At 44.2% G+C, this 27,711-nt stretch overlaps 1 protein-coding gene across 5 annotated transcripts; it reads right to left on the reverse strand.

The window, feature by feature from the left end:
• Positions 1–20: 20 nt before the first annotated feature.
• On the reverse strand, positions 21–27,410 carry wdr90 (WD repeat domain 90). 5 transcript variants are annotated; one of them, XM_086140441.1, is made up of 44 exons: positions 27,345–27,410; positions 27,187–27,231; positions 26,971–27,062; positions 25,639–25,815; positions 23,438–23,576; positions 23,041–23,211; positions 21,904–22,030; positions 21,646–21,713; positions 20,571–20,650; positions 20,242–20,496; positions 20,110–20,157; positions 19,955–20,023; positions 19,751–19,861; positions 19,430–19,575; positions 19,289–19,346; positions 18,388–18,506; positions 17,075–17,230; positions 16,163–16,293; positions 15,942–16,058; positions 13,357–13,592; positions 13,131–13,267; positions 12,660–12,790; positions 12,367–12,497; positions 12,026–12,184; positions 11,688–11,816; positions 11,441–11,574; positions 11,310–11,350; positions 11,092–11,214; positions 8,700–8,849; positions 8,502–8,584; positions 8,322–8,424; positions 7,725–7,846; positions 7,059–7,215; positions 6,760–6,950; positions 5,289–5,457; positions 5,069–5,192; positions 4,492–4,663; positions 4,173–4,295; positions 3,838–4,006; positions 3,563–3,693; positions 2,831–2,974; positions 1,860–1,976; positions 1,687–1,771; positions 21–1,044 (listed from the first exon to the last, which is right to left on the reverse strand). In XM_086140441.1, exons 2-44 carry the CDS (start codon positions 27,197–27,199, stop codon positions 887–889), a joined length of 5,496 nt encoding a protein of 1,831 aa, XP_085996567.1. In that variant the 5' UTR covers positions 27,200–27,231; positions 27,345–27,410; the 3' UTR covers positions 21–886. The 5 variants fall into 5 exon arrangements, with proteins under 5 accessions (XP_085996567.1, XP_085996569.1, XP_085996570.1 ...); XM_086140443.1 differs by having other exon boundaries at positions 21–410; positions 856–1,044; positions 27,187–27,351; XM_086140444.1 differs by having other exon boundaries at positions 20,242–20,415; positions 27,187–27,350.
• Positions 27,411–27,711: the final 301 nt, after the last annotated feature.

Here is a 27,711-nt window from a genome sequence, read left to right on the forward strand (position 1 = left end):
GGCAATTTAGAGCATAAATGTCACATTTTAACATTTAATTCAAGCGTAATATGTTCCACTTTTTTTCCAGTGCATTTCATAGCATATTCGTTCATAGATTTTTTTTTGATGCATGGAGCAAAACTAAATTTTATGCGGAAGAGTCACTCACAGGTTGCCTTATCATTGACAACAATATTTTTGATGGCCTAGGTGACATTTAGAAGTGTGCAGCTGTGAAACAGTCCCTCTGGTCCGCAGCACTGTTTCATTACTGCTTGGTACTTGAACAAAAAAACACTCAAACACCCAAATGAAATAAAACAGCGTATTATTTGAATCTTCATCTTGTGGAGATGGGAGAGGTCGGTTGAGGAAAAATACCCCAAAAAATCAGCATTCTTACCAAATTGATCACTGGATGTGTTCATCTGGAAAAAAAACAGATCACAGAGGTGGTTCTGACACAAACTCATTGGAGATATGTAAATTTTAACAGGTTGGCATGTTGACAATAAGTTATAGGTTTATTAGTCTACGTAATACTAAACTCACTTGGCAAAGACGCCAGTAAGTCTGACATCACTTTAAACAGCTGGCACTGTCCTTCCTCTGTAAAATTTGCTTTAAATCAAAGAACCATCTCTTATTGTTGCAATGTGTGTGTGTGTGTGTGTGTGTGTGTGTGCCTGAAATTCTTGTCATCAGATATTGGAGACTTTGATGATGTGCAATACACATTACAGAGTCACTGTTTCCCTTGAAATCTTTACTTGATTAAAAAAAAAAAACAACACATGAATTAAACATTTATAAATCTGATTATAAAACAACACTGAGTAAACGTCATTGACATGGTAGTGATGATTGACCTACAAGGTTTAGGGTTTCAGCAGAACTAAGGCCCTCAGAGGCCCTGGACTTCCCACAGAAGTATCTCATTAAAGGCCACAGAAAAGAGAAAACTCCCGGAAGGAGAGAAGAGGCATTTCTGCACGGAGTCACTATGTTGTAAAAAGTCCTGGAACTTGCCGCTGGTCAAATTGATTATCTTCAACACGTGACCTGATGAGAAGAGAAGGCGCACAGTCAGACACTGACTTACGGAGATGCTTGAAATACCGTAATTTATGGACTTTTGAGCGCACCTGAATATAATCCATGCTGGCGAAATATAACTAAATGATTATATGTGTGCATATACAGGCTGCACTGGTCTATAAGCTGCAGGTGTCCACGTTATAACATGAGATATTTACACAGAAACATTTTAACTTTTTTAAATGTACTGGAAATGCTTTTTTTCCAAACAGTGGCTGTAACACGGCTGATGAAAAAGATGAACAATAAATAACACAAGAAAAAGTCCATCCGTTTTCTATCCCCGCTTTGTCCTACATCAGCCGATCGCTATCTGGTCTTCCTCCTGCGGACTAAAACCATTAAAATCGTCTTCTTCGGTGTCGTAATTGAACAGCCTTAGAATTTCACGGCCATTTCATCGGTCTGATATGACGAGGATAAATGTTTTAGCGGCCTGATGCTCGAAAGCCCAGAAAAATTCATTAATTAGCAGCGTCGCTGTTTAAGCCGCAGTGTTCAATGCGTGTGAAAAAAGTAGTGACTTGTAGTCCAGAAATTACAGTATGCATTTTTGAATTCCACTTTCTTTGCATCTCGGAAAGCTCAGATTTGATGGGGATCTACCTTTGGATCCCACAGCGACGAGTTTCCCCTTAGGGCAGAGGCCGAGGCACGAGGCCCAGTGTGGCAGTGCAATCGTCTTTATTACCTGGGGAGAAAAACAAACGAGTCGTCTGAGAGCGCACGTGTTTTTTTATGACCCCGACATAATTTGAGGAGATGACGAGCCGTGGTACCCGTTTCTTAGCGAGGCTGTAGAAGGATAGCTCTTTCTCCACACCATAAGCAGTGTAGAGCAGCAGACTGTGGTCTGCTGGGCAGAAGGCAGCCAGGCTGGGGGGCGGGCTATCGTCCTGTAACGTTCAAAATTTACACAAAAGCTTCATGGACAGATACGTCAAAGATGTACATCGCAATACAGTGGACCCTCGCTACTTGGCGGTTCGGCTTTCGCGCCCTCGCTACTTTGCAGATTTTTTTTCCGTAATTCGACTCTCGCGATTTATTGTTCTTTAGCGTTTTTTTTGTAGTATTTGAATTTTTTTTCGTGATGAAATAGGCTTATTCTAGCCTAAAGAAAAAAAAAACTGTAAACAATATAGTAACATTAAACTAAAATTAATTTTATCAAATAATAACCTCCTTTGCAAAACAAAGATACCCAGCATCTCAAATTCTCGCTCCCTCATTGTACCCACGCGAGATCTCATGTGGAATAACATTGGCTAAGTAGATCCATACTTGTACATTGCGATGACTACTGCACAGCAAATTCATCATCATTCAAGTTTCGGCACGGCAAAGTATTTTAAATGGTGAGTGCCCTGTAAAATGATTTATCAAAAATTTTAAATTTGATATCTTTCTATAAATAATTTCTATTTAAATATGATTTTTAATGTACTCATTTGACTGTACATTTTTTATTGCATTTCAATATTTTTTATACCTTACAATTATCCAAAAGTGTTTAGTGTACCGTATAAGAGTGTGGGAAGCGTAATACAGTCGTAACCCATTTTCTGTGGAGGTTGGTATCGAGTTGAGTGGGGTTCATTGAGGATTACTATATCTGTAAAAATAAAATAATCACATCTCTATTTCATGGAAATTCAGTTTTCGCGGGGGTTGGAACTTTTGGAACGTAACTCCCGCGAAAAGTGAGGGTCCACTGTACACAGCGTGACGCTTTCTTCGGTTGACGCACCTCAGAGAAAACTGGAGCTGGAAGTGTTAGCCAGTCGAGAAGATCACACTTATGCTTAAGCCAATCAGCGGCCCACACACTGACACGCCTGTCGGAGCTGGCGGCCAACCACATCTCGTTTCCTTCCAGTCCAAAGTTCATACACTGCGGGATCGGAGTAGGAAAGTGCTGGGTGATGACATGGAAGTGTCAGGGGGAGTCTTGCCTTTTTTTTCCCCTTTAACACACAAGTAAGGGCGCCATGCAGTAATATCTTTGCAAGAGGCGGATGGAAAACAAGCAAAAATATTTTTGCTTAGAAAAAACGCGTGATTAAATGCGTTTGAAAATGGGCAAAAATAGCAGACACCAAAAACAACAACTCCGGCGGACGATGCTCCGAATCAGGCTGCAGACAGGACAGCTGTGTTTCTCCAGCCTGATTTACAAAACACACGATATCGCAGCTGTCGTCACAAAATGTGTGTTATACTCGCTTTCAACCCGGCAGATTATTTGGGGAGATGTATCAAAAGGTCTATTTTCATGAGAGACATTTTCTCCTCACGCTCATCTTTTTATGGCTTCTCGACTTGCATTTTGAGGCAGAGACACAACAACGGCGCAGCGTGTCCTTTGTGCCGCTGTTTACAGAACATATCATTCAGCGGCGGATGATAACATCGTTATTGTTACAGTTATCGTTTCTAGCCTTGTCTCTGCCCCTGCGTTGTTTGGACTGGGATTGCTGACCTGTTCATTCACGCACTGGATGGTGGTCACCGGTGCTCCTTTGTGGTCCCTGAAGACACGCATAGCGGCTCCATTCACCAGGCTGCTGACAACAACCAGGCCATTCTTTGCCGCTGAAAGGATCACGTGACCTGCAGAGGCCCCACGCAGTGCAGATAAAAAAAAATAACGTCAAACTTCACTTTGAGGAAATGATAACCGGAGTTCCTCCGTTTGGATGTTCACCGTGACCGAGACAGCGGCGACTGACCGAACCCAACCCAAAGGGTCCTCACCGTTAGCAGAGAACTGGACGGCCGTGATAGCCGCGTGATGCGGCTGCAGCTTCATCTCCATTTCCGAAGAGGAGAGCCGAAAGACGCGCAGGGTCCCGTCGCTGTAGCCGGCGGCGACGCTGAGAAACTCTGCGGTCAGAGACGGGCTCCAGCACACGCAGCGGCAGGCCTGCCGACGCAAACCATCTGATTATGTACCTTTTTAAAGTCCAAAGGGTTTCCCCGAAGTTTTTTTTGTAACCTGTAAAATGCTAATACGGGATTTTTTAAACACACACGTGAATCGATACATATCGTGCTATGCGTCAAATCAAAACAAACCCCCGAGTGCTCACCTGGTTTAGCACCTGGAACTGCACCGTCAGCTCGTTGCTGGGCGCCGACCACACCCTGACGCTGCCGTCCTCGCTGCAGGTGGCAAAATGGCTGCCGTCGGCGCAGAACACCACATCGTTTACCTGCGCGGCAGAGGGGAGGGGAAGAAATAAAAGCAGCGTGTGATTGGAAATGTCAAAAAAAAACAAAAAAAAAACAAGAAACGGGGCCTGAATAGTGGTGGAGGGTAGAAATACAGCTCAAAATAAAGGTATTTTGAATAACCTTGATTGACTATCCACTTCAATATATAGACTGGGCTTTTTTCTTTTTCCAAACCTTGGTCTGGTGTCCGCTGACCAGCCTGATGCTGCTGTTGTCCGACCAGTTGATGTACCACAGGGTTCCTGCGGTGGTCCCAACGATGCCCATGTCCATGGAGGTCCCAAAGGCGGCGCTGATTGTGGTCCCGTCCAGCATTATCTCCTGCAGCAGCACCATGGGCGGCCCGCTGGAGGACGGCACAAACACCACCGAGATGAAGCGGATATCATCTGTGATCGCTTTAAAATCTGGATTTTCAGGTAAAAAAAAACCCTCAACCAATTAATCAATAACAAAAGAGTAATGTTTTTGTCCCATTTCAAGTCATTCGGTTTCACTTTTTAACAAATAATTCTTACAATTTTGGTGAAACGACAATGTCGCCGCTGGTGGAAAAACAAACATATTTATCAATTTGGAGCAAAGATTACGAGATGCGGGAAAGGAAAAAACAAAACCTGCTTTCAGGTTCAGGTGTCAATCGGATCAGCTCACTCTTGGCGTGTGCTATTAGCAGGTTAGCGCCGGGCCACGTGCACGCTCCACCCCCAAAGCAAGACACGGGGGGATAATTAGAAAATGAGCTTTTAACCTGTTCGGTACCCTTGAGACGTCTCCCTGAGCCTTCACACTCTGTACAGCTTTCACATCCCACAACCTCAGCCAGTGGGAGTTGCTGCCTGTCAACAGCGAGTTTCCTCTGCATAGCAGCACACCTACATCAAGGAACCGAAGCATCGTTTTTATTCCGCACAATTAGAGGACGACATACAGCCTTGATACTGTTATACTGTTAGGCCAAAAATAAATACCAATTTCTCCTTCATCTGCTTCCCATGTCATGAGGCAGCGCCGAGTCCTGATGTCCCACACGCAAACGTGTCCTCGGTCGGTGCCAGTGAATAGGAGGGAGTCCATGTGGAAGCTCAGCGACGTCAGCACCACGTCCCCTACCTCTGCTGGCGCTCGCACTCTTTGGATCTAGAATGGTAAAGGAGCGGTTGCCCTCGAAATAGCAATCCGGTACAGAATACCAGCCCAAATACAAGTGCAGCACTGGGTTTTTTTTTATTTTCACGACCATAAGGCGCACTGCACTAAAAGGCGCAGTCTCAGTTATGAGTACCTCAGGGGTGGAACAAACTCTCAGAAGCAACAAGACTAGCATCATCTCTCTCAACCTTCAAGAAACAGGTAAAAACGTTTCTCTTTCAGGGCTTTTTACTGCGCTGATGCCCCAGATCAGGTTGGCAGCAAGTTAGGCTATGCAGTGTGTGTGTGTGTACATTTGTGTGTCTCTGTTCAAAAAAAAAAAAAAAACCCTCACTAACCCAAGCTTACTGTTCTGTATATTTCCTGTGTATCGTGTATTTGCAAGTGTATTTGCAGTCCCTATGTCCTCTATTGTAAGTCGCTTTGGATAAAAGCGTCTGCCAAATGCAATGTAATGTAATGTAATGTAATGTAATGTGATGTAATGAGTGCCATTATTGTATTTAACACACACATAAGGCGCACCTGATTATAGGGCGCGGGTTTTATATACAATCCACGCCCACACTTCCCCCTTTGACGTTCTCATGGTGTCCTCTACTACGTCCGCCTTACAACAACAACACACACACACACACACACAAGCACACAAGTGTGCGTATTTGAAAATAGAGCGGGAGCAAAACTGAGTTTGGTATTCACATTTTTTTTAGCGGTAATCGTCATCAATCGAACCCATGGAAGTCCTCGTCCTCTATTTCTGATTTGAACAACTGTGCTAAATCTCCATCAAACATGCCAGGTTCACTTTCTTCACTGTCAGAGCCACTTTCCGTGCCGCGCGGCTCCTCGGAAATGATGCCGGCTGGTGCGAAAGCACAAACAACAGTGCATTTTGAAGAAAATCTAAGACTTTTATGTGCGTTTTACAGTCGCGAAAATACGTTAGCTATCTGGTCTTGTCAAAATCTTCTTGTCTTGGCAAATTCTGTGGGAAGTTTCGGAATATAACTGGCAGTTTTTTTGGTCGGGGTTAAGTTATGGTGGCTTGTTGTGTAAAGGGAAGAGTAAATCTGCAGAAACTAGGTGTAAGGGGGGGTTGTTATGCTAATACATTCGAAAACTCCCCACAGGTCATTAAAAATGAAGAAGCCTCTCGGACGACGGCCGAAACGTCTTCAAGTGAATAAATGCAAGTCCAGCTGCCGAGACGAGAAGATTTCGACAAGAATTCACCATCACCTGGATGACTGAGAACCTCCACGGACATGTAGCTATCTGGTCATTTACCTTCAGTTCTACGTCCAGCCGATGGTCCTGGATGAGGCAGAAGTAAGCACCATGGCTGCCCACACAGGCCAGCTGGCTGGCAGCAGATGGGCTGAAGGCCGCGTCAAGGATCGGCCCCGAAACGCTCACGCTGGACAGCATCGCGAAGGACGTGCAGCTCCAGAGAGTCACCTCGGGGTCAGAGAAGTCTCCTACGAAGCATCAACGGAGTGCAGAAACAGCCGGAATGACACAGGTAGAACTCATGGCACGTCACTAGCAAAACCTTTCAGGTGTAATTCCTTTCAAACGGCACTCACCCACAGAAAGGAGGAAGCGATCGTCCTTGGAAAACGCGAGCCTCTGCACCGCTCCTCTGTGGCGGGAGATGGTTTTACGACAAGCTCCATTTTGGACATCCCAAATGCAAATGAGGCTTTTGTCACCATCGCTACCGCTCGATGCCGACGCCACTGTCTGGATAGAAGCGCTACTTAGCAACCAAAAGAAGTTTTTTTTCCAGCAGTTATCAAGAGGTCATGAGTCATGGCTTCATTTTGAGAGGCTGGCATAAGTAAGAGTTGCATTATGAGTACAAGAGCTGGTGGGCAGACAACACGGCATATTTGAAGTGCTGTGATCTGACCTGGATAACATTTACCAGCTATTATCATGGTATGATACCGAAATGCAAAGGCAGGGTGTGAAATTACACTGCGTTTATTTTACATCCAGAACCTTTTATTACAGCTACTTCTCTCGCTACAGCCAGAGCGGCTCACATTTCTCTACGAACAGAATATTCAGTGATCAAGGAATCAATCACATCTGAATGAATCACTAATCAAACACTGCAGTAGAAATAATGATGCGTCTTCATTTCCAGTCCTAAACAAGACATTTGGTCTCTAACCGAGTGTGCAGACACCGACGCCGAGGCGGCGGCGGCGGCGGCCAGCGGCTCGAGAGACGGCTCGGACGTGTACCTGAGCGTCTCCGGACATCGCAAGACACGAGATCTCCTCACTGTGACCATGCAAGTGGCGCTGAAACCCCAAGTCAAGGTGTTCCACCACCACGACACAGCCACAAGAGTAGGCAAATAAACCTGCAGCGCAGAGAAAAGACAATATCTATATTTGCACGTTTTCCGGGACACCTTAGTTATTGTCATTTCATTTTTACTATCCACCTCTCCAACTCTACACCTGGCATTTCCATTCCAACTACTCCCTGCACAAGGCATTTCTTTCATATTTGTCTTCTATTGTCTACATTGAACACAGTTTTTGTTTATTTCTATCTATATCCTTACTTTTCTGACTTTTTCCCTGAATTTCCCTGTGGTGGGATCAATAAAGTCTGTCTTTACTTATCTTAATCCTTAGAACATATGACGCTCAAGGTTAACCCAGTTTTGTAATGTCTTCATATCCCAGCCTGAAGATTAGAAATACAATTTATTTGAAAACCCGGTCAAGGTAAAACAATGTTTCTGTCTCGTTGCATCCTCCAAACAGGCGGGTGAAAGATCCATTTACATGCCACTAAACTGATCTTATGACGACGTCAGCTTTGCTCACCTTGGTCGGGACTCCACACCATATTGCCGCGTCCGTTGCCGTTGTAGCCAATCACCGCTTTTAGGTTTAATGCTGCATCACCCGGTTGGGGAGCAACTGCAGCCTGGAAGAGAAACATTATTCACAATCATGCGATTATTCATTCCAAACACGTTATCAATAGATCCACCCATTTTATACCTGATCGAGAGTGGAGGTCTTAAAACGTGGTCTGAAGTGGCTGTAACAGTCCGGGCACAGCGGCTGCTTCCTTTTCGTCTCGTCTGAATCAAGGAGACGCCAAAGAAATAATAGAAAACGATTGTTCTACATCAGCGTTATGTGACAATCATGCTTGGAGCCGGTAAGATTCGAATCCCGCCCCGTGAAGTGACTCGCCATCGTCCGAATGACTGGTTTTCCTGTTTGTGTGCCTGGGAAGCTTCGTGACTTTGAGGAAAGACGCAGCGGATCTTGGAACGGAGGGAGCTGGAACCGGAGCGGGGAGGAAGCTCAGGGAATCTTCACCAAATGACAAGGAGCCCAAAGCTGGAAGAGCAGAACAAGAAACAGGGGCTTGAAGAGGGTTTTTAACCCACGGCTTAAAAAAAATATGCAAAATACAATATTACATGATATTATATCATCGTTCTTGTTGAAATCTGCTTGCTGGGGCAACTGGACTTGTATTTCATCACTTGAGGACATTTCATCCCTCATTTCACTCATCAAAACAAACTCAGTATTAGAACTGAAGAGGCCTCTCGGATGAGGGGCTGAAACGTCTTCAAGTGAAGAAATTCAAGCCCGGTTGACACGACGAGAAGATTTCAACAAGAATTCATCATGGCCTGGATGACTGAGAACCTGCATTATATCATTTCATACCATCCAGGCACCAGCGATGAAAAATATATGCAAGAGAATATTGTACTGTAAAACAATGAAGTCACTATGACATTTAAGTATAGGTGTCATTTGAGAAATACGACTATTGCTGGCCGATGAAAGGAAATCCGCTGGAATTAAAAGTTGTCAATTTCGCCTGACGCACAGGGGGAATACAACGGAGTCTTGAGTGGGGCAAAAAAGGAAAGAAAAAAGGAAAATACTGGCTTCCCATAAACTGGAACTCGCCATGCTTTATTCACATTATCGTTTTGCTGCAATCATCTATAATTATTCTACGGAGTATGCACTGTAATTTCTGGACAATTGAGCGCACATGATGTAAATCGCGAAGGCTAACAGGAACTAAATAAATATGTGTGCATATATAGGCCGCACTTGACTATAAGCCGCAGGTGTCCATGTTCTGACATGAGGTATTTACACAGACACTTTTTCAAATTTTTAAGTACCTGTAAATACATACCGGTAAATACATAAATACATAAAATGCTTTTTTCCAAACAGTGCCTATAATACGGCTGATGAAAAATTAATGATTTTATTACATTAATTATAAATAACACGAGGAAAAGTCCATCCATCCATTTTCTGCTTTGTCCTACTCCAGCTGATCGCTATCTTGGTCTTCCTCTAGCGCACGAAAACCATACAAGTCGTCTTCTTTGGTGTTGGAATCGAACAGCCTCAGAATTTCATGGTCATTTCATTGGTCTGATGTGACCAGGCTAAATGTTTTAGCGGCATGAAGAGGCCTCTTAAGTCCAAAAAAAATCCATTAATTAGCCACATTGTTGTTTGAGCCGCAGTGTTCAAAGTGCGTGAAAAAAGTAGCGGCTCACATTCTGGAAATTACGGTACCGTCTATTTCCATTTTTGTGCCTCTTTTAATCCATGCTTCTAGCCGTAAGTTTCCACAACATTTTATTACGCCCGCATGACAATAATAATAATTTAAAAAAAAAACACCCTTGATAGGCAGCCACCTGTAACTGCATAGTTACAGTATTCATAAAGCAGCACCACCGAGAGGCCACAGACAGCTTGACACCCATTAACTCAGTGTGTGTGCCTTAAATTTAAACACCATCTCCAAAGTGAACACCCTTTGAACACATTTTGTTCATTTTGTCCACTAATTCAAACCTATTAGCAGTACCTTTTGCTCGCTCTAAGCGATCTCAGGCAAAACTGTTCTCAGTTCTACTACCTCAGTGGTGGAACAAACTCCCAGAAGCAACAAGACTAGCATCATCTCTCTCAACCTTCAGGAAACAGGTAAAAACGTTTCTCTTTCAGGACTTTTTACTGCGCTGATGCCCCAGATCAGGTTGGCAGCAAGTTAGGCTATGCAGTGTGTGTGTGTGTGTGTGTACACGTTTGTGTGTCTCTGTCCATTAAAAAAAAAAAAAGAAAAACAAAAACCCTCACAAACCCAAGCTTACCGTTCTGTATATACCCTGTGCACCTTGTATTTGCAAGTGTATTTGCAGTCCCTATGTCCTCTATTGTAAGTCGCTTTGGATAAAAGCGTCTGCCAAATGCAATGCAATGTAATGTAATGTAATGTAATGTTCATCTGCTAAACAGGCAGCGTTGTTGAAGAAAACCACCCAGGCGAGTGCGAAAGCCGTGAAAGCTGTGAAAGCCGACAAAACTGCCGAAATGACGGCTACATCCAAACAGCCACACACCTGCCTGCAAAATCATCGGAAGAGAAATGCTGGTCCCTGGCGCCGTAAAAGAAATAGCCCAAGACTCCAGCTTCATTCTCTTTCATTAAAAACCTTGTTTGGTGGTGTGCCGTGTGATTATCTAATGTAAAATATGTGCCGTGGCTCAAAGAAGGCTTTAGGCTTCATTAGACTCCAAAGGCTCCTACCGCCTTGCCCGTTTTGGTCAGCGTGGCTCTGATCGAGGCGCGGCGGTGGTGAGGAGGGGAGCGGCGCTTTCTCTCGGGGCATTCCACTGGAAAATGTAGCTCCATCTCCGGCCTCCGGGTGAACTGCTCACCAAAACAGAGCAAGGTCTGTAGTTGGAAAGCTTAATCAGGCAGGTACAAAAGTGCGGGGCTGGGGAAAGAACACGAAACCTGCGTACCCGATTTGTCTTCTGAGATGAAGCTGGGTCCGACAAGTGACCTGCGGGAGACACAAAGCGAAGCGTCACGGCAACCGGGAGAGCAACACTCGCCTTGATGAGAGTCAAACGGAGCGAGAAGGAGCGAGTACCGCGGCTGAGCTGCTCGGGGACGAGGGGACGCGAGGAAGTCCCAGAGGAAAATGGCATCGCCGACCGAGACCACACCCAGCTGATCAGGGGTGAAGCTCACCTGGTTGATGGGCTGGCTGTGACCTATGAACATCTGAGGTCACATCCAAGGATGAGGTTAGGAGTGTGTGAATGTAGAGGGTTAGATAGGAAGTAATATTCATGGAAATGCTAAAATACGACTAGGCCACATCCCCATCGGTCCACCTGCGAGTTAACGCTGAGCTGCATGTTGTAATCCCACACTTTCACGGCACGGTGGCCGGCGGTCAGGAGGAAACGTCCGTCCTCACTCACGGCCAGAGACGAGCTCTTGCGTCTGTGCACGTTGGACGCCTGTCAAAGAGACGGAGCGGCTGTCACGTCCTCACAATCCTGCAAGGTTCTGAGATTATAGAACCTCTGAAATATAAAAACCAATATATCGAATGGCCTGCGCCAAGACTATAATGGGCGCGGGCCAACGAACGACATGTCATTCTATCTGCTAATATCTAGAATGATTTCGTCGGATGAGTTTTAGTTCGGCTCTTCGGTGGAGTTACCTGTTGAAGCAGACGGCCCGTGTTGGTGCAAATCCAGAGGATTTTGTTTGCGGATGTAGTGATCAACAGATGTTCAGCGGAGGCTGAGAAGCAAACCTTGACGGCAGAATCTAGACAGGTGCTTTGGAGATCCAAAGCACTGACATCCATGCGGAGGAGCTGGACGCGGAGGATGTTGCCGAGTCGATGGCGGGGAAAGCAATACGACAAAAGAAAAACGGGATTACACAGGAAAAACACCTCAAATTCTGAAGTGACGCGAGGGACGTATCTAAAACAACCGTGAGAAATTCCTAGCGCGGTGAATGTGAAATGCTAAAAGGTATCCGGGTGCGAGGTACCTCGTCCAGAGAGCGCGCGTCGGCGATAGTGACGACAAACTCAGAGGGGCCGACGAACGCCAGACAACAGCCATCGCTGCTCACCGCCAGAGCGTCTGGACCGCGCTCGGTTCCTCGGGCAACCACATCACCTAGCAAGCCGGGTACGGCACGCATGCGTGCATACATTACGTACATTACGCACTTCAGAGCTCTCTAGTGAGAGCTGATCTTTTATATTTTCTCTTCTAATGATGCACCGCATTTAACTCAGAGTACTTTTTTGTATTTTGATAAGCACATTATTGACATACATGTGACTCGGATGACATGGTGGCCTTTCTCGGAGGAGTTGTAGAGCGCCAGACTGCCCTGGGAGTCAGCGCTGTACATGAAGCCCCCGTCCGGAGAGAAGACCAGTCCTACCACTTCACCTTTGTGCCGACTGTCATATAAATGATAATAAAAAGAGAACACCGCCAATGGAGTCATTACACGGTTTCAATTTGAATACTGGTTGTCACAAAAATTAAACAAAGCAATCGAAATGGAAATTCTTCAAAACGGCCAGTGGGTTTATTTTTCCAAAGCAATATATTTTATACGTAGTGGGATTTGTGCATTTGTTTATGCTTATACGTGGCTGACTTACCACTGCAGGCTGTGCTTAAAGTTGGGCCTTGAATATATTTGTAACTTTTCTCACGGTTATGGAGTGGCCTTACTTGCATCCGGCCCACAAGTGTTGAAATCCCAGTTTCTGTTTCAGGCGTTTCCGGACATACCTGTGCTCAGCCAGGAGCTTGGCGCTGGAGATATCGAAGACGCGGACGACGCCGGAGCTGAAGCCGCAGGAGAAGACCTGCTCGGCGGGATGGAAGGCCACCGAGCAGGGGCTGTCCTCGGACACAAAATCATACAGCTGAGCACAAAGGACAAACAAAAGATGAGACTAATCCCTGTGCAGAACAAACAAACGGATGGATCTGTGGAAATGCGGTGCAAGCTGACCTGATGCAGGGAATCCATATTCCAGATACGCACGGTGCCGTCAGAGGAGGCAGTAGTGAGATGCCGGCGGATGCCGTCCACGCTGAAGCCGAGCACGGCGTCCGTATGGGACCTCATCAGCGTGTTATAAGCTCGGCTGCTCACGTCGAGGAAACCCAGGCTGCCCGAAGAAGTCGCCGCCAGGACTCGGAGGTTATCCGACGAGATGGACACCAGGCTCACGGGTCCCTCGTGCTCTGCAAAGCAATTACCTGCGCGTAGGTGATTCTCAAAACAGACTCTCGGGTTTTGATATTGAGATATTTTAGATACATTGTGAATGGGAGGTTTCACTTTTTTTGCAACATCACTATCCACTGTTAGCAAAAGGCGTGAGAGATGGATGAGGGAGCTGATGTATCATTAAACACACACACACTCACAAAAGCTGAGCACACTGCCTGCATGAATAAGAAGAACTTCCTCCAACGCAACTCTGCACTGACCGTTAGACAGCTGTAAACAAAAAGAAAACCCACACAGACCAGGATGTGGCTGCTGACTCACAACAACCTCCACCACACAAAGTGGGATAACTAGACCATCGTACCAGCGAGGTGAGATCGTCAGCATCACCGAGAGAGAACAGCAGAAGTGCGACCTGAAGACTGGCATTCTAACGCACCGTATCTTTCGCACTTAAATTCCTTACATTTTCTCAAAAATCGTCCGTGCGCCTTATGCATGAATTCTTGTTGTGTTTACTGACCTCCAACCAATTTGACGTGGCACACAGTGCTCAAACATCTGTCACCATGTTTTAGTGTGACTTTGTTAAGCGACGAAAGCGCTCATTCTGACTGATCGTCAAACCCAGGGGTCGGCAACCTGCGGCTCTTTCATCTTTACACTGCAGCTCCGAGTGGCTTGGGAAAATAAATTATAGATATTTAATTGAAGTATATTTCATTAATGTTAATTCCTTTTTTTAACTTTTAGTTCTAAATTGGAAGATTATTGTGATCTTAAAATGTTAAATAATATCATATTTCTTATTTTTCGCCGCTCAAAATAACGTCACACTCGCGGAAGGCGGTATACCCGCCAGCCGGTAAAGTCCCGATTTGCAGATGCTGTGCGCTGAAGTTCAGGAGCAGACGTCCCATAAACCAGGTAAAATGAATATTTCTGAGGATATTTTGTAAATATTTATTTTTTATTGTTTACTGACACAGTGATTTTTTTTCCTCGATTTATTTTTAAAATTCAGGTCAAGGCTCCGCTTAACGCTCTGAAAGCCCAAAGCTCAAAATGAGTTCATTACATAAAGAAAATTTAATTTTCTCTGTAATACTTTCAGAAGCAACACATTACACACTTATTCATACAAAGTGTAAAGGTAATAAAAAGCAATATATATACAGTGGTGCCTTTTTTTAATTTTAGACGTCAAAAAGTAATTGCGGCTCCCAGTGTTTTCTTTTCCGAGGAAACCGGGTCCAAATGGCTCTTTGGGTGTTCCGGGTTGCCGACCCCTGGTCAGACCGCTTCCGCCTGACACGGAGACTTTGTGTTAATGAATATGGGTTGAATATGGGTTGCAACGTCAGACAATGTTAGATAACTAATTACGTCGTGCCGGAATACAACGTTGTTCCAACCTCACACTAACTTCAGGAGTCCGCTATCGCTGGCAATGATACACCAGTCAGAGAACAGTACATAGTACGCTTAAATCTGGTAGATACTGTCATTCAACATAATATTACTCTACATTTGTGTGTATGAGGACCCTCAAAATGGCCCTTGTTAAATGACACGCTTACAAAGTGGAATTCAAACTCAAGGCTATCAGCCACGCAGTAGATGACGGGAATAGAGCGGCCGCCAAAGAATTCAAAATGAATCAAACGGTGGTACGCAAGTGGAGGAAGCAAGCAGATCAACTGCGCCAAGTAAAGAAGACCAAACGGAGTTTGGAACAAAGAGAGATGAATGAGATGAAGAAAGTTCGACTGAACCGACTATTTTTGTTTTCGCTTTATATACTGTATGTTTTATCATGCCCCTTATAACGCGGTGCACCTTATGAATGAAAATGGATCAATTCACGATGGGGGGCGCTTCATGGTCTGCAAAATAAGGCAGTCGAGAAATCCGAGCTGAAGAACCTGCGGCGTCACCCTTCCGTGCTCGTGAGGCTCTGCGACTGGGTTTTAAGATACCAGGGTTCAGACGGAGAGCGAGGGAAGCGGCTCCCTCCTGCAGACGGGAAGAAGACATCTCCGCTGTCCCGCAAACACTCAGGAAAATAAAGAGGCCACCCGAGAAAGGGGTTTTATCAAAAAGCTTTCAGCGAGGCTTCCATGTTTGTTTGTTGCGAGAAATCACAGATACGCTGATACAAAAAGGGAAGAGGTCGAAGCCGTTAGACCTTCAAGTCCGTGTATTTACAGCTGGAATCGACGGCGTTCTGTGACAAATCCAAACCTCGTGCCGATCAGCCGTTCTCCCGGTTCACTGAAGAGTTAAATGCCAATTCATTCAACACGTTGAAATAATTCAGCCGCCTGTGGAGGCTGAATGTCAAACCCCACCGGGCCTACCAGCCTCTAAGATGACGGCAGAGAAATCGAGAGGCCAGAGCCGCAGGAAGCCATCTTCAGATCCCGTGGCGCAGAAGGACGAGGACACACTGATGCTGTTGATGGCGATGCCCGCGCCTGGAAGAGACACAAACGACGGATCTTGGCGTTTTTCCTCTCGCAGCCCAACTTTTGACCTTCTGAATACTAATGGCTTTCCCTCCCGTCGATGTGAAGCCCACCTGTGTTAAACGTCCGTTGCTCCCGGCGTTCTGCATGCTGCTCCGGTGCAGGCATGAGCCTCCTGACATTTCTGACGGTAACGCTGCTGCAGTCTATTTCAAAAACGTGGCCGCTTCGATCGCTAGCGAATCTGTGCAAAGACAGGCGGGGGGAAAAGCGTTCAGAACACAAAAGCGATCGTCCGGAGGAGCATCTGTGCGACCACGACCTCACGACCTCACTCATTCACACGTCATGTCAAAATTCCGTTCGCTATTTTTTATCCTCGTTCTCGTCATTTGGTGATCTAGTTTTATCCTTGTTGTTGTTCATTTTGTTTTCTATCTTTTATCCATGCTGGTTATCTATTTTCATCCTTGCTGTTCATTTTGTCATCTATTTTTATCCTTGTTGTTGTTCATTTTATCATTTTTTTTATCCTTGTTGTTTATCTATTTTTATCATTGTTGTTGTCATTTTGTGACCTATTTACATCTTTTTTGTTGTTCATTGTATCAATTTTTTATCCTCATTGTTATTCTATTTTTTATCTGTGTTGTTGTCAATCTGTTATCTATTTCTATCCTTGTTGTTGTTAATTTTATCAGTTTTTTTTATCCCTGTTATCATTCTTTTTATCTATTTTTATCATTGTTGTCATTTTGTTACCTATTTTTATCCTTTTTGTTGTACATCGAATCAATTTTTTATCCTTATTGTCATTCTGTTATCTATTTTCTACCCTTGTCACTCTGTCATCAATTTTTTTTTGTTGTTATTGACTATGTTGTTATTGTTGCGCTGCAGTGAACAAACGAATTTCCCCCGATGGGGATCAGTTAAGTTTCATCTTATCTTATTTAGTCCGTTGCGGTGAAAACAGTCACGATTTCAGCAAAGAGCAGTGAATTCAAACTGGTGTGCTCACTCACAGTGTTCTTTCGTGATGTTGCGCATCAGGCGCGTCGTCAAACGCCACGTCAGTGAAGTCCAGTGAGTGATATTCACCGAGGTTGACGGGACACGAGCGCAGCGTCCCGTTCCTCAATCTCCACAGACAAATACTGTCACGCCCACATGACACCATCCTGAAACATCCCGGTACGCGCATATAGTCTCACTGCAGCCTTGCATATGCTCATGAAGTTGAAATGCGCTGCACGAGATGTCTTTTTATGCAGTAAGTTTTTCCGACACAAAGCTGCGACCTCAGGTTCCCCCGCAGCAAAAGCTGTCCTTCGCTGTCTGCACAAATATATTGAGGAATAAACAGCTTATAGCTCCGAGGGCACTTTTTAAAATGCCAGGTAGAGAGCTGCTCTGCGGCGGGAGATCTCTGAGCTCCGCGGGAGCCTCCAAACAGACCTGCCTCACCGCGACGAGAAGCTGCCAACCACCGTTCACGTATCACATTAAAATATAAATATGACATTTTTCTATCTTTCCGTCTGATGGGTGTATCATGTCGATGTGGGTTTGTGAACTAAAATGAGAAAGGCGGCTTATAATGGCACATGTAGGGAGGATGTGCCACAGAAGAGCCCTTCATCTCTGGAAGATAAGGTATATATTTTCTTTAGAATTTTCTCAGGAAATATTCCAAAAAGCTTTATGCATTTTTCATATGAATCACGGCATGCATGAAGGTGCTACTTTGGATTCTGCGAGACCGGGGATGTGACAGGGCTCTCCCCCTCCAGTTTATGCGACGACTTCTATTTTTATGGCTCTGATTTCAGTGAAATTAATGTGCGCACAGGAAAGATTATATTATAATATTGCAATCAAGATAGATGAGGAGAAAATACATCTACAAGTCCGTTACCTCTCACTAACAGATCCATCTTGATTGCCGTATATGTACAAATATGGTGAAGCAAATATTCGCAATCTTCTTTTGCCACATTGCCCAAAACTACAGTAATTTACTTTAATTACATCTGTCTGCTAAAATATAACTTTTCCAGAATTTTTAAAACAGTATATAGTCTATCTGTCTTGGTAACATAGAAAATATTCAACTATGTATCTGTTTGTATCCAAGTAGCATCTCCTCGTGTATTTCTGCACATAAACAACTCCATCGAAATCACATTTCCATCAAGCAGCAATCTGTCAATATAATTAGACAAAGCAAAAGCACCACTTTCACCCAAATAACTCTTTTTAGGAAAGGAGATAAAAACACAACACATTTTCCCAAATTGCAAAATTGATGAAAAGAATAACAGAGAACGAGAGGTACCTCGTGTCGTCGAAGAGGGCGACCTTCATGGCGTGGATGTCCACACTTGTGGTCGTTTTGGCTAAACAGGTCACCTCTCCGTCTTTGGTGACATTCTGGGTGTTCCACAGCACCACCATCTACCAGGGGTTGGATCGGCAGAACACACACATTCAGATCGCGGGCGTCAGAGGGTCCGGCGGGTCCGGCTCTTTCTACACCGCGCTGGATCTGCATCACACACTCTCCGCCTAAGTCCGACGCTGCTACAGTCATCTGAGGAGCGTCAAGCTGTGTTCCAACATGTTTGAAAAACATGTTTACCAGTGACCTGCTGCTCGACCCTGGTGAGTCACCCAGCATCCTCGCCAAGGCCGGTGGAGTTTGTCCCCCAACATTGCGGTTCACCACTTCATCATAACAATTAAATGCAAATTCAATGACTGCATGGCAGTGCATTTGCAATATTTCCAACAAGCCACGTTTATAAGGAATAGCCAGTCGTCAGACACCCTGGTGGCTGGACTTACTGTAATTTCCAGAATATAAGCCGTTACTTTTTTCACGCACTTTGAACAGCGCGGCTTAAACGACGACGCAGCTAATTTAAGGATTCTTTTTGGGCCAATGAGCTTCATGCTGTCAAAACATTTAGCCTCGTCACACGGGACCAATGAAATGACTGTAAAATGCTGAAGCCCTTCAATTCCGAAACCCAAGAAGACGACTTGAATGGTTTTAGTGTGCAGGAGTATAATATTTATTTAAAATGTGTCTGTGTCAATATCTCATGTTATAACCTGGATAGTGTGGCCTATGCATACACACAAATATTGATTTAGTTATTTTTAGCCAGCGTGCATTATAATCAGGTGCATTCAAGGGTCTGGAAATTATGGTAATTAGCTATTCTTGCACTTACTGTTTTATTGTGGGTATCTTTACACACTCCACAGAGAATGTCACCACTAAATGAGAAGCTGTGAGAGAAATAAAAAAGGCATTATAAATCAAGTAGCGCTCAAAGCTAGAACGGATCTGGGCGGGGAATTTATGGCGTTACCTCAGAGAGCTTACTGAATAAGCGTTGACCCTGAACATGGCCAAACAGTTTCCTTTCAGGTGATTCCAGACTCGAACAACACAATAATGACCAGTTTGTGCGGACGCCAACACTGTTGTGTTGCCATTGAAAGCCAGTGCGCACACCTGCGGAGAAACATTTTTGCGCAAGTTAATTTCTGAAAATACTAATAGTGCTAATGTCGGACGACCAGAAAGACAAAAAGAATAACTTTTATGGAAAACAGGGTCAGCCATCGCATTTTATACAAGAACGGAGATTCCGCTGGAGACGAGCGGCATCACATCCAGGTTAATTTACCTTATCTGTGTGGCCGATGAAGAATCGCTGCTTTTTTGTATTTATGTTCATGGACACGATGATTGCGTGACAGGGATAAACCACAGCGTCCCCGGACTGGGTCCACAAGGCCTATGATGCAATAAACTGTGTTATTAAACCATTATCTGTGACCTTGCGAGGCACCGCGCGTGTCACGTCAGCAGAACAAGGGTTTAAGCGTACACATCCGGCGGTCGCTCCTCCAAAGCCGATGATTCTGCTGAGTCTGAGAATCGGGTCCGGAAGCAGCTTCTGACGAGGAAAACAAAAAGGGTGAATCTGAAGACTTTGTGGTACATGATGAAAACAAGGTGTGACTCGTCTTTGTTTCCACGAACCTTCTGTTGGTCGTCGTCAGACAGCGATACCTGAGCGGGACTGCGAAACTACACAGAAAACGTGTTTGGCATTTTCAATTTCACTTCTGTAGCCCGTGCACTCGACGGAGGAACATCGACGTGAAGCTTTACCCCTTCGTCGCTTCCATCCCCCCGATCGCTCGGGCTGCCCTCGGGCTGCACGTACACATGAACGCCATCGCCGTCGACATGGCAGGGCGTCCCGGAGGAGAGCCGCTCTGAGCCGGAGTGCGCCGCTCTCCGTTGCCCTTCGCGGTTGTTGTCGTTGCCAAGCCGGTCGCTTCGCTGGTGAGAGGAGATCACGCCGAGCTCAGGTACACCGCTCACCGCGGGCGGATGATTTTCGGGTAGCCGAAAGACTAATCCCTATTATTTGGAGTGACAAAAAAACTGGAATTAAAATGCCTTGGCATTTCGCTTGAATTTGTTAGCGGTCTTACTGAGTTCGCCGTGACGAGAGAGACGGGGTCCTGAGGCCGTTTGCTGAGCCTGGCCCGGCAGGGCTCCTGGGAGAAATATCCTGGGAGAAAACAGGGGAACACCTTCATCCAGAACACAGGTGAGGTTTAGATGAAAAAGAAGGGTCGACGGCGGGAGTGGATTATCTCCGATCCAACTTTGTGTCCTTTCTCACCAGCAGATTCTCAGACAGGATTGTAAACAGTCTTGAAGGAAACAAGTGCCAAAACTGTTTATCTACAAAAGTCCTGGGAAAATCGAAGCATCCGCATATGCCGAATTTTTCGCACAATAAAGCGCGCTTAAAATCCTTACATTTTCTCAAAAATCTGCTGTGCGTCTTATAATCCGGTGCGTTTTATGTATGGATTCTTGTTGTGCTTACTGACCTCCAACCAATTTGATGTGGCGCACTGCGCTCAAACATCTGTCAAAATGTGTTTAGTGCGACTTTGGCAAGCGACGAAGCTGCTCCGGTTCATTTGTGTTGTGTTAAAGTCGGTCTTTGGTTGATTATGGGTTGCAACGTCAGACAATGTTTGATAACTTATTAAATGTTACTGGAATACAACGTTGTTCCGACCTCGCACTCACTTGAGGAACCCGCTATCGCTGGCCACCATAAAAACGAATCGGTACCGTGCTTCGACAAAATATTACTCTACGTTTGTGTGTGTGAGGACCTCCAAAAATGACATCTATTAAGAGACATGTTTACGAAGGAATTGAAGGAATTCAAACTAAATGCTATCAGTCACGCAGTAGATGATGGGAATAGAGCAGCCGCCAAAGAATTCAACATGAATGAATCAATGGTACGCACGCGGATCAACTGCGCCAAGTAAAGACCTAACGGAGTTTTCGAGGGAACAAAGGGAGGTGAATGAGATGAAGAAAGTTTGACTAAAATGACTGTTTTGTTTGGCTTTCTTATAATCCGATGCGTCTTATGTATGAAAATAGAGGGATTCATTGATATTGCGGCTTATAACGGGGGTCGCCTTATGGTCTGCAAAATACGGTAAAACAACTTACAAAACTACAGTGAATACTTACTGGGTTCGAGTCTGGGATTTTCCACCTGAATGGAGCCGAAAGGTAACTTCGCTCCATCGTAAGGAAACCTAGTGGAGTGAGAAGTGACGATTCTAAGACTTTCCATTAAAAAAAAGACTACAATACGTGAATTACAAAACGCCAATCGTGAAAGCTAGCCAAGATGAATTTGCAGTGCTCTGCTCTGCACTGTATTTTTAACCACTATCTGGACGCACGGCGTCTGAGGCGACACGAGGCTCTTTCCGTTCCGGTTACCTGATGTGATCGTAGAGTTCGTGCCACTGGTGTCCCGGAGGCACGGGAAAGGCCATGTCTCTGGGCATGGGACCTGTACCCAGGGAGGAGGCCAGACCCATCAGCTTGGCTTCGCTGAAGGGAACCTCTGTGGGAGATGAGTTGATTTAGCTTGACATGCATGAAGAGCAAAGAAACCGGACACACTTACCTTTGCCCGCCGTGACACCGAATAATAGACTACTTCTTGGGAAAGGAATTACTTGGGATGTATTTTAAGGCTCTGGAAAATTCTCAATATTGACTGTGTCCTTCCGTGAGAAACTTTCGCCTCGTTTGAAATAAAGACGTTCATTTTCACCCGCAGTGTTATTGAGTACACGCTACTATTGCTGCAGGAAAACACAGCAAGGAAAAGAAACTACCGACATTTCAAGACTATTCAGCGCACCTGAATATAAGCCGCACCGGCTAAAAATAAACTTAACGAATACATGTGTATACAGGCCACACTTGTATACAAGCCATGCAACATGAGATATTTACAAATTAACGTTTTAAAACTTTTAATGAAATATATACCGGTAAAATCCACAAATATGTACAGGAAATGTTTTTTTTCCAAACAGTGAAACAGGGGTGATGAAAATTATTAATAATAAATAACACAAGGAAAAGTCCATCCAACCATACGTGTTCTATCCCCGCTTACAATGTTTGATTGTATTTCTTATTCTCCCTCCTTCCTACTATTATCTATTACTGTTATGTTTTTGCTTGAAACTCTGGCACAACAATTTCCTTCGGGACAAATAAAGTTGTTCTCATCTCATCTCATTGTCCTACTCCAGCTGATCACTATCCTCGTCTTCCACCTGCACGCTAAAAGCAATTCAAGTCTTCTTCGGTGTCGGAATTGAACGGACGCAGAGTTTCACGGTCATTTCATCGTGTAATTTCATTGTGACCGGGCTAAATGTTTTGGCGGCATGACGCTCATACAGTAAGTCCAGTCACCAGGATGTCTGACGACTGACTTTTCCCTACAAACGTGCTTTGTTGGAAATATTGCAAATCTAATCGTTATGATGAAGTGGTGGAACCGCAATGTTGGGGGACGAACCCCACCGGCCTTCTCTGGGATGCTGGGTGACTCACCGGGGTCGAGCAGCAGGTCACTGGTAAACATGTTTTTCACCGACATGTTGGAACACAGCTTGATGCTCCTCACATGATTGTAGCAGCGTTGGACATAGGCTGAGAGTATGTGCTGCAGATCCAGCATCAGACAGGTCCAGCGCGCCGTAGAAGGAGCTGGACCCGCCGGACCTGGACCACGTGAGACAAGTGTTTATACAGCAAAACGGTGGCTCTTATTTCACACTTACAGAAAATTGATATTGCGTTTCTCTAACACCCAAGGTGGAGTAGTAACATAAATAAATAAATATGTATAAAATAAAAAGATGTGGTTTATCACGACAAACTGCACCATAATCCAGAAAACAAAACAGTTAATGTGCAGCCTATTGTTGTTGATTTTTTTTCAAATCACCGTTTCTTGCAGACTTGGCTGTGGTTTCATAAACTGGATCCTGTGCAGCTCCACACACGAAGGGGAAGTGAAGCGATGAAGTCGTAGACTTGAAGTCTTTAAACATGTTGGAAAAGGAGATGCGGACCACCTGGCCATCCTACGTGTCACAGCAGGAGGGAGGGAAGAGTATTTGTTCTCTTGCATTCTTTCAAATGAGTAAAATCCCCACAGAATAAGAGATATGACAAGTGAATGAATACCAACATTATAGAGCATATTGATCAATATCTATCTGAAGGCAGTTACTCAATTTTGTGTGATATATACATACATACATACATATATATACACTCTTCTTTTTCTCCATTCGGCTTTTCCCTTCAGGGGTCGCCACAGCAAATCAACCTTCTCCATCTAACCCTATTCTCTATATCCTCCTCTCTCACACCAACTACCTTCACATGCTCTCTGATAGTCTTCTATCCCTTCGTACCCCTGACACTTTTCTCCACCCATTCCAACTTGCTTGAACCCGTCTTTTCACCTCTTTTCCACACTCTCCGTTGCTCTGGACTGTTGACCCCAAGTACCTGAAATCCTCCAACTTCTTGATCTCCACTCCCTGTAGCCTCAGCGTTCCACCTGAGTTCCTGTATACTTTGTCTCGCGACTAACTTTCATTCCTCTCCTTTCCAGAGCATACCTCCACCTCTAGATTTTCCTCAACCTGTTCCCTGTTCTCAAGACAGATCACAATGTCATCTGCAAACATCATGGTCCATGGAGATTCCTGTCTAACCTCATCTGTCAGCCTGTGCATCACCACTGCAAGCAAGAAGGGGCTCAGAGATGATCCCTGGTGGAGTCCCGCCTCCACCTTGAACTTCTCAATTACCCCCACAGCACACCGCACCGCTGTCTTACAGCTGGCATACATGTCCTGCACCAGTCTAACATACTTCCCAGCCACTCCAGATTTCCTCATACAATACCAGAGTTCCTCTCTTGGCACTCAGTCATATGTCTAAGTACTCTCCTACTTGTCTCTCTGATAACATTAGCTGTTGTTGTCCAATCATCTGGAAGCTCTCCCTGACCGGCCAGAGCCTTTCTCAACTCCTCCCTGAAAACCATACAACACACCTCTCTTTTCAGCTTCCACCACTTTGTCTTCTGCTCTGCCTTTGTCCTCTTGATCTTCCTTGTCATCAGAGTCATCCTACAAACCACCACCCTACACTGTCACCTACAACCACTATGCAGTCACTGATCTCTTTCAGGTTACCTCGTCTATACAAGATGTAGTCTACCTAAATGCTCCTACCGCCGCTCTTATAAGTTACCCTATGTTCCTGTCTTTTCTGGATAACAAGTGTTCTCTACAGCCATTTCCATAAATCTGCCCATCACGTCTTCATCCCTTCTATTGCCTCGTCCTTCTCCTCTAACTCACATCCCACCTGCTGAGCATCATCTGTCCTATAGCCACTAATAACGCTGAGCATCACACCTTCAATTTCCACTTTCAGACTCATAAATCTATCTGACATTCTTTTCACCTCCAGCCCAGACTCTTGCCTTTCCTTTTCTCTCTGCTTCCGAACATGCCTTCTTCCTCTCCTTCTTTGACATACATACATACATATATATATATATACATATACATATATATATATATATATATTTATTTATTTATTTATTTTTTTGTCATCACTATTGTCACTCTGTTTATATCTTCTAATTGTCTCTCAATTTATATTTATATTTTATATATAAAGACCAAAGAGAAGATTGATGGACGTAGTGAGAGAGGATATGAAGTTAGTTGTTATGAAGGAATGAATCGTCTATGAGTCATTTAATTGAATTTCAAATGGAGATGAATGCAGTATCCCCAGTTTGATATTTACAATGTCCTTTGAAAAAGTTAAGATGGAGGAAAAAATACTTCTAAGCCAGTCAAATCCCCAAAGACCATCCCTTTAATGCCGAAGGAAGAAAAAGCCAGACGATTCCATATGAACACAAGCCATTGATTTGTAAAAAGAGACTCAATATATACCAATTAATTGGTAAATAAGAATATGACAAACCCCCAAGCCCTTTATTAAGTCAGCTTCTGTTGGACCGACCGGAGTCGTGCACAGACAGAAAAGTACAAGTAAGATGAAACCCCTGGTGTGTCTGGTGTCAGATGGTTATCAACATGAGTACAATACCTCTGTAGCAACATCCAGGTGGGCCACAAAGTATTTGCCAGGAGTTGGCCGGAAGAGAAGGCAGAAATATCGCCCCGTCAGTCCCAGAGACTGATGACTGCGTTTAGGCACGAGAATGTAGCTGTTGGCAGGTACAGAACCCCTGATGCGGAACACCAAACATTTTATTGTCTTGTCCTAAGGGGGGGTTCGTGAAAAACAACACGCAGAAAATAAACTGTCTTGTCTGTTTGTTTGTTACAAAGAGAAGCCATAACAGTCTTTTGCTGCTGCTATTGTTCCCAAAAAACTGATTAAGCTGGCAGCCATTAATCTAGCAAGGTGATCGATAACACAAAGGCACAACAAATGACAAAAATCAAAGAACAATAACATTATAAATTCATTAGCTACAGATGAACGACTGTTTTTTTTTGTTTGTTCTTTAAAGCATGACGTGACATTATGATGGTAATATAAAATTATATAGACAGGCAACCTAAACAACAGTTTGGTGTGTATATAATAATAATACATACCGTAATGTCCAGAATATAAGTCGCTACTTTTTTCACCCACTTTGAATACTGCCTATTAAACAATAATGCTGCTAATTTATGAATTTATTTGGGCTAACGAGCTTCACACCGCCAAAACATTTATCCTAGGACAAAGCGGTAATAGAAAATCGTCTGGTGTTATTTATTATTTCATCAAGCGTGATACAGCCACTGTTCTGAAAAAAAGCATTTCCAAAACGTAATGAATCAAAAATAAAAAAAAAAGTTTCTGTGTACATATCTCATGTCACCACGTGGACATTTGCGGCTTTTCTACAAAGTGTAGCCTATATATGTACATATATATATATATGTTTTTTTTTTTAATTTTTTTATTTATTTTTTTTATCTGGTATGGCTTATATTCAGGTGCACTCAATAGGAAAATACAGTATATGTAGAAAGTGATTTTTTTTTTTTTTCCCTCATCAAAGTGCTCTACAAACAAGAATAATTAATAGTAGAAAATCATTCATTCATTCATTGTCTATTCTGCCAACCATGGGGTTAGGGGGGCCAGGAATTTCCAATTAACCTGCAGCACGTTTTAAGACTTTGCACATAAAGTCCACTTAACAGCAGTGAAAACAAAGTCAGACTGTCATTAACTCAGTTGTGAAGTCCAACAATTTTGTTTTCTGAACACATGAAACACATGCCTTCAATTGCAAAAGGCTATTTGGAAAAAACAAAGCCTGTGTGATGTCTTCATAACAAGATTCCTAAAGACATTTGTTGGGGCAATACAAAGTCACTGGGAGGCGTTGGAGCAGTGAGAGAACCCCAGGTTTACCTTGTATGTTGTGATCTCCCCTTCTTTTGCAGACCTTTTCCACTCCTCGACCCGGAAGTGCTTGAAAATGTTGACATAGGGATGCTGCCAACCTGCAACGCCAACATTAAGTTCACTCAAAGAATAGCTTTAGCACGGATCTCATTGAACGGAAGGTTCAAGATTTGATTTCTTTTAATTAATTTATTTTTTTTAATATATATTCGATTTTGTTACCTTTGGAGGCCATCGCTGGGGATGTATGCGGCACCAGATCACCACCTGTTGAGTTGTTTTGTTCATCAAAACTAACTTCACAGCTAACTAGCTTGTTGATATACCACCACGTGACTGCTCCCGAGCATTTTAAATGATAAAAACAATTTGTTTCGCACCTTCATACAGGAGGGATATGCTTGCATTATTCGCAAAACCCCTTCTAAAGTGGTAACGGGATGGCAAACCGATATCTCAGTTGTGTACTTCCCGCTCCTGACTCCGCCGTTGCCAACGACAGCGAATAGCTCCTGACGTCATTGCGTCACTTCCGGCGTAACCTGGGGGCTTCTGGGTAATGGCGTTCATGATGACGGGTAACTTTTTTTTTCAGAAACCTGTCAGTGTTTTAGTTTTTGCAATTCTGGGGGGAAAATGCATCAACTCTTTCATTAGAAAGTATTTTACAGAGAATTTCTTCCCTGGACGTTAAAATAAAAATGATCTTTTAAATGAATTTGATACGGAATCGATTGCCAAACAGAG

The sequence above is a fragment of the Fistularia commersonii genome, chromosome 33 (genome assembly GCF_037954325.1).
Source record: "Fistularia commersonii isolate RoL2024-O1a breed Wild chromosome 33, RoL_Fcom_v1.0, whole genome shotgun sequence".
Taxonomy (NCBI): domain Eukaryota; kingdom Metazoa; phylum Chordata; class Actinopteri; order Syngnathiformes; family Fistulariidae; genus Fistularia; species Fistularia commersonii.

Excerpts from the sequence above, each read along its gene's own strand:
- wdr90 (XM_086140441.1), bottom strand. Across the intron at positions 12,791-13,130 it reads AAGCTCCTGGCTGAGCACAG|TCGGCACAAAGGTGAAGTGG; the intron begins GTATGTCCGGAA and ends TTTATATGACAG. Across the intron at positions 8,585-8,699 it reads AACCAGTCATTCGGACGATG|ACGAGACGAAAAGGAAGCAG; the intron begins GCGAGTCACTTC and ends TCCTTGATTCAG.